This window comes from Capricornis sumatraensis, chromosome 8, assembly GCF_032405125.1.
Source record: "Capricornis sumatraensis isolate serow.1 chromosome 8, serow.2, whole genome shotgun sequence".
NCBI classification, from domain to species: domain Eukaryota; kingdom Metazoa; phylum Chordata; class Mammalia; order Artiodactyla; family Bovidae; genus Capricornis; species Capricornis sumatraensis.
Window position 1 is genome coordinate 90,208,529 of NC_091076.1, and position 6,420 is coordinate 90,214,948.

Here is a 6,420-nt window from a genome sequence, read left to right on the forward strand (position 1 = left end):
TGACCCTTTCCTACCCACTCAGAGCCAGAATAGAGCCAGCTGGGGACCCAGTTCTCGAAGTGGCCCCCCCCCCACCGCCACCGCCCCATTCAGCTGGTCAGATAGATAAGTGGTAAAAATTCCCTGCCTCCCAGCCAGGTCTCCTGCTAGGAAGGTTAGGTTAAGGTCTCCAGCCCAGGATGGGGAGGCGGGAGGTAGGGGGAGACCTGGAAGGAGCCAGAGTAGGCCTCAGCTGATACTGGGGTCTGAAGGTTTGGCGGGCAGGAGCCTGGAGGCAAGGCCTGGGCTTCTGGGTCACTGAGGCACCTTTGGGCTCTGCTCACCTCCTCTCTCTGCCCGTCACACTTGGGACCACCAGGAAATGGTCCTCCTTCTCTCCCTGCAGGCTTCCTGAGGGGCTAACTTGCGTAGACTCAGGGGTGGGGGTGTTGCCTCTTGGGCCCGGCTAGGCATGTGACCCCGGGCAGGTCTGCCTGCCTGAGCCTCCATTTCCCACTTTGCTAAAGCTGTGTAATATGAAGGCACCAAGGATCTGGTGTAGTGCTCAGTAATCAAGAGGGTGCCCACGGGCCTGCCTGCTAGGGTCTCATCACAGCCTCTGCCCCTGGCCTTCCTGGTGCCCTTTGCTTTGTCCACTCAGTGACACCCCCGCTGCTCCTCCCCCACGCCCTCCTCCCTGTGTGCCAGCCTCCTGTGGCACACACTGCTGCTCTGGGGGTGGGGCTGTCCCCGCAAGCCCTTCAACTGGCCTGCTCCCTGGGGACCAGAGCCAGGCCCCGCCCGGTGGCACCTTGGAGCTGGCAGCCCCCAGAGCTCTTCTGGTAAGGCCACTATGAACAGAAAGTGAGGAAAACGAGGCCCAGAGGGGGTGGACGCCGCCCCCTACTCCACAGCCTCATTATGGCTGATTTGGGGGCTGGAGCCAGAACTGGCTGCCACCCACTGGAACCGCTGGAGTCCCATCTCACCCCAGCTGAGGAGTGGGGTAGAGTCGGGGGCCGCCTCCCTCCTCGTTCGTGTCCAGGATCCCAGGGGTGGAATTAACTTCTGATGCCCCTGCCGGTGAGGTGGTGGCAGTTGGGAGCCAGGCCTTTGGGGGTAGACGCCTGAGGAATGGCACTGTCCCTTTTGGTGGGGGGGGCACAGTCCGGGGGGTGATGTGCCCTTGAGCCCAGGCAGAGGAGAGCAGCGGGGACAGGACCTGACGGCCTGGTACAGCGCCCAGAGGGGCCCTTGGTTCCTACTGTTTCCCACTCTGTTTACAGACAAGTCCTCCCTGGGTGAGGGGAAGGGGTGGGGCAGACGGCAAGTGCCAGGGTGGCACGAGGCTGGGCATGTGCCTGGTCACGGGTAGTGTCTTGAGGAGTGTCAGACACCTGGAGGTGTCACTCTGGGGACCCCTGCCCCCACGGGAGCATCTTGATCTCTTCAGAAGCTGACCTCTAACCTGGGGGCAGCTAGAATCCGGGTACCCCCCCCGCCCCGCCCTGGGCTCAGAGTCCCCCATCCGTGAGTCTTGGCTCTGCTTATAGCATCTGACGCCAGAGGGGCTGAAAATAGCCCCTGAAAGAGGGGGAGGAGGGGGCTATTTAAAGGGCCTGGGAGGAGGAGGAGAGCCCAGAGGGAGTGAGCAGCCATCATGGCTACTTCAGAGCTGAGCTGCCAGCTGTCGGAGGAGAACTGTGAGCGCCGAGAGGCCTTCTGGGCGGAGTGGAAGGATCTGACGCTGTCCACAAGGCCTGAGGAGGGGTGAGTGCTGGCCAGTCAGGAGTGCCCCATCCTCTCCCTCAGAGCACCCTTCCTGAGACTCATGAGACCCGAGCACAAAGCCTGAGGGGTTCTGGGGGTGGGGGCCAGGAGGGTGCCTGCTGGGGAAAGTGGAGTCGCCCCTCCAGCAGCCCCAGGGAGCTCTGTCGCGGTGACTGGCGGGCAGCAGCTCTCAGGGGCTGAGTGTCCCTCCGCTTCTCCTTCCCAGTTGCTCCCTGCATGAGGAGGATGCCCAGCGCCATGAGACCTACCACCGGCAGGGGCAGTGCCAGGCGCTGGTGCAGCGTTCCCCCTGGCTGGTGATGCGGATGGGCATCCTGGGCCGTGGGCTGCAGGAATACCAGCTGCCCTACCAGCGGGTGCTGCCTCTGCCCATCTTCACTCCCGCCAAGGTGGGCGCCACCAAGGAGGAGCGCGAGGAGACACCCATCCAGCTGCAGGAGCTGCTGGCACTGGAAACAGCCCTGGGAGGCCAGTGTGTGGACCGCCAGGACGTGGCCGAGATCACCAAGCAGCTGCCTCCCGTGGTTCCTGTCAGCAAGCCCGGCACCCTTCGTCGCTCCCTGTCTCGCTCCATGTCTCAGGAAGCACAGAGAGGCTGAGAGGGACTGTGAATTGGGCTCCACTGTGCCTGCCCTGGGCTGGGCCCTTCCTGGCTAGGACCATGGAGGGGAGCTGCTGGTCACGGATGCTTCGTAGTTTGCCCAGAGTTGGGGGCTAGGGGAGGAGGGAGCCAGAGGCCAGGATGCCTGGATCTCCTGAGTTCCCGGAGGGAGGGGAGCGGACGATGGGCACAAAAGGAGAAGAGCTGGGGGCCAGCACAGCCAAGTACCCCCAGCCCTAGGAGGAAGGGCAGAAGAAGCTGATGAGGGCAAGAGGTTCCTGAGAGGAGTAACCCCAGTCCAGATTTCAGCTTCAGAAAAGGATGAAGAAAAACTGTAAGAGGATCTGGAGTGCTCTGGGAAGGAGACTGGAGGGAGGGGGACGTGAAGAGGGCAGAGGCAGGGTGGAGCCCCCAGCACCCTCTGTTAGTGCTGCAATAAATGCTCAATCACGTGCCAGAGTTTCGTCTCTTTCCTTGTGGTTGAGGGGCCCACCCGTTGGTGTCCCCCCTCAATGCTCACTTCTGGGAACAGGCCCTGCATCTCAGCTAAATATGGCAGAATCAGTGGGTCACCCCATGCTTGAGGGGAGGGGCTGTAGGGACAGAGCTGTAAACAGGGTGGCTATCTGCCTAGTCCCCCTGACTGCTGTGAGCCCTGGCCTCTGCCTCTAGTCCTCTGGCACTGTGCAGTGCCCAGGAGGCCAGCTGGCATCCAGGGTTTATTGAAATGATCTCATGGAGAATAAGGAGGGGGCTGGCATCAGGATTGTCAGCTGTGCCAGGGTGTGGGTGGGGTCAGTGACCCCAGGTCTCTTGGTTCTGAATCCAGACAGAATCAATCCTTGGCTGGGGTCAGGTGTTCCACCCTCCCTGGCCTGGGAGCCCAAGGTGGGTTGTTGGGGGTAGGGTGAGTGTGTAGGGGGTCAGGTTCCTGTCTGTGACCTCTGCAGCTGTTGCAGTAACTCATGCCCCAACCTGGCTGCCCGGCCTAACTAGAAGACACTTTCTCTTGGACAAGGTGTGGGGGGCGGGTGGCACGGAGGAGGCCTGGGCCCCATCTTGGCAGGGACTGGTAAGCCCACCCAGGGTGGAGAGGCACTAGACTTGGTCAGAGGGGGGTCCCACTCCAGGAAGACCATGGAGATGGCCTCTGCAGAATCTACTTCCTATTTGGGGGGATAGGAGGGGAGAACCTGGCATCTTGACAGTCTGATACCTGGAGTGCCAAGCAGTCTGCAGGCCTGGCCTGGTCCTGCTCCCCCAGAGGGGGCTGGAGTTTGGGCTGTGAGATGAGAGGGGTCAGACTCCAGACCAGGCGACACACCTAATCCCTTGGCGTCCGAGGCTGGGCTCGTGTCCCCTGGGAGCCTTGGCAGCCTGGAGAATGCACCCTGCGCCCTTCCGTCCTCACCTGGGCCCCTCGCCCTAGACGTGTCGGGAACATCCTGAGCCTTCCACGAGATACGCGGCTGGAAGCCCGCAGGGCCTGCAGGGGAGGCCGGGCTGTTCCCTCCGCTGCGTGCATTAGCCCCACTCCCGTATCATCACTGCCATCTGACGGGCGGGGTTGGAGTTCTACTGTGCAGCTCCAGGGCTACCGAGACCGTGGGGGAGGCCAGAACGGACTGTCCTTTCTGGAGTCAGGGTGGGGAACGGGGCGGGGGTGGGGGTGGGATGGGAATGCTAGAGAACGCTGGGACGGAAGAGAGGCCTGGAGGAGGGGAGCTGGGGGAGCCTTACTAAGAAAGGGGGTGGATGTTGGACAGGGTGTCCGGAGATGGGGAGCCTGGCGGGGGACTGGGCCCTTGGTGGAGAGCGCTGGGAGCTGGGAACTGGGGAGAGGGCTAATTTGAACCCTGGCAAAAGAGAAGGGAAGGGATGCCAGGCAAAAGTGGTGAATGCGGGACTGGAGAAGAGCGACGTGGAGGTGCTGGGACTGGCGGCTGCGGGGGTCTATGGAGTCTGGGGATAGGAAGCTGAGGGGTAGGGCGAGGGAGCTGGTCTTGGAGGGGAGGGGAGGCAAAGAGTGGAGGGCAGCCGGGAGCAATGGTGGAGCAGGGGCGGGGACGGATGCTCCCCTCCATCCCACCCCCGTGCGTCTGCTTCTGGGACATTAAAGCAGATGGATGGGATAGGGAAGACGCAGCGCCTGGCCCCAGGCAGCTCATCGCTCAGCCGCCGCCCCCGCACCGGAGGGGCCAGGGCGGGCGGGCGGGGGTCGGGCCGCAGATAAAGGCGAGCGGGGCACAAGGGCGGCCACCGCAGCAGCATGAGCGGGACAGACCGGAGTCAGGCGGCGGGCGCGGTGCCCGACTCCGACCCGGGCCTGGCGGCGGTCGCCTCGGCCTACCAGCGCTTTGAGCCCCGCGCCTACCTCCGCAACAACTACGCGCCCCCGAGGGGGGACCTGAGTTGCCCCGACGGCGTCGGGCCTTGGAAGCTGCGCTGCTTGGCTCAGACCTTCGCCACCGGTGAGCGCGGGGGAAACGAGACAAAAAGTCATCAGGGAACCAGAGGGGCAGCACGCGAGAGCCCAAGGTCAAATTAAGAGGTGAAATAGAAGAGGAAGAGGAGCAGGAACCCTCACGTGAGAGGAGGGAGATGAGGAGAGGGGTTCGGAGCTGAGAACACTCAGAACTGAGAGGAGAGGTGGGGAAGGCGGAACACTGCGGGCAGGCAGAGGAGAGGCGGGAGGAGAGGCGCTGCCAGGCATCTGAGTTTCCCCCAACTTAATCCTCACTGGTAGGCATAGTTTATGGTTGCGGAACCTGAGTCTCAGAAAGGTTAAGTTCATTTCCCAAGGTAAGGCAGCCGACGCTGGAGCCAGGACTCAGCCCCTGGTCCGTCTAACTCCAGAGCTAACGCTTTTTCCACATAGAGACTCACTTAACACCAGAAGGCAACGGCACCCCACTCCAGTACTCTTGCCTGGAAAATCCCATGGGCGGAGGAGCCTGGTGGGCTGTAGTTCATGGGGTCGCTAAGAGTTGGACACGACTGAGCTACTTCCCTTTCACTTTTCACTTTCATGCTTTGGAGAAGGAAATGGCAACCCACTCCAGTGTTCTCGCCTGGAGAATCCCAGGGAAAAGGGAGCCTGGTGGGCTGCCGTCTATGGGGTCGCACAGAGTCGGACACGACTGAAGCAACTTAGCAGCACCACCACCACCAGGAGAAGGAACAGAGAGAAGCGGGGAAGAAGCAGGAAAGGGAGGCAGTGACTGAGGCTGGGGGCTGCAGGCCTAGCACCAGGGCCCGCTTCCTCTGCCCACCCAGGTGAGGTGTCTGGCTGCACCCTCATTGACATCGGTTCAGGCCCCACTATATACCAGCTGCTCAGCGCCTGTGCCCACTTTGAGGACATCACCATGACAGATTTCCTGGAGGTGAACCGCCAGGAGCTGAGGCTCTGGCTGCAAGAAGAGCCTGGGGCTTTCGACTGGAGCGTGTACAGCCAGCATGTCTGTCTCATCGAGGGGAAGGGGTAAGGGCTGAAGGGTGAGGGTTGGGTAGGGGGTTTCCCGGGAGTGGCTGGTGGGAGCCAACAGAGAACTGAGTGTGGGGGGCCGGAACCCTGGTCCTGACCCTGCCTTCTGCCCCCAAACAGGGAATCCTGGCAGGAGAAGGAGCGCCAGCTGCGAGCCAGGGTAAAGAGGATCCTGCCCATAGATGTGCACCAGCCCCAGCCCCTGGGCGCTGGAGGCCTGGCACCCCTGCCTGCCGACGCCCTGGTCTCTGCCTTCTGCCTGGAGGCTGTAAGTCCAGACCTGGCCAGCTTCCAGCGGGCCCTGGATCACATCACCACACTGCTGAGGCCTGGGGGGCACCTCCTCCTCATCGGGGCCCTGGAGGAGTCATGGTACCTGGCTGGGGAGGCCACGCTGGCAGTGGTGCCCGTGCGCGAGGAGGAGGTGAGGGAGGCCCTGGTGCGGAGCGGCTATGAGGTGCGGGATCTGCACACCTACACCATGCCTGCTCACCTTCGGACGGGTGTAGACGATGTCAAGGGCATCTTCTTCACCTGGGCCCAGAAGAAGGTGGGGGTGTGA

At 62.6% G+C, this 6,420-nt stretch overlaps 2 protein-coding genes across 2 annotated transcripts; both read left to right on the plus strand.

Moving 5' to 3' along the window:
- The first annotated feature begins 1,580 nt into the window (after positions 1-1,580).
- On the plus strand, positions 1,581-2,369 carry TCAP (titin-cap). Its single transcript, XM_068978904.1, has 2 exons — positions 1,581-1,749; positions 1,976-2,369. Exons 1-2 carry the CDS (start codon positions 1,640-1,642, stop codon positions 2,367-2,369), a joined length of 504 nt encoding a protein of 167 aa, XP_068835005.1. The 5' UTR covers positions 1,581-1,639.
- A 2,271-nt stretch (positions 2,370-4,640) lies between these two features.
- Positions 4,641-6,420, plus strand: PNMT (phenylethanolamine N-methyltransferase). The gene is made up of 3 exons (XM_068979228.1): positions 4,641-4,842; positions 5,648-5,855; positions 5,979-6,420. Exons 1-3 carry the CDS (start codon positions 4,641-4,643, stop codon positions 6,418-6,420), a joined length of 852 nt encoding a protein of 283 aa, XP_068835329.1.

Excerpts from the sequence above, each read along its gene's own strand:
- PNMT (XM_068979228.1), top strand. The coding sequence starts at position 4,641 with ATGAGCGGGACAGACCGGAGTCAGGCGGCGGGCGCGGTGCCCGACTCC. Across the intron at positions 4,843-5,647 it reads GGCTCAGACCTTCGCCACCG|GTGAGGTGTCTGGCTGCACC; the intron begins GTGAGCGCGGGG and ends CTGCCCACCCAG. Across the intron at positions 5,856-5,978 it reads TGTCTCATCGAGGGGAAGGG|GGAATCCTGGCAGGAGAAGG; the intron begins GTAAGGGCTGAA and ends GCCCCCAAACAG.
- TCAP (XM_068978904.1), top strand. The coding sequence starts at position 1,640 with ATGGCTACTTCAGAGCTGAGCTGCCAGCTGTCGGAGGAGAACTGTGAG. Across the intron at positions 1,750-1,975 it reads TCCACAAGGCCTGAGGAGGG|TTGCTCCCTGCATGAGGAGG; the intron begins GTGAGTGCTGGC and ends TCTCCTTCCCAG.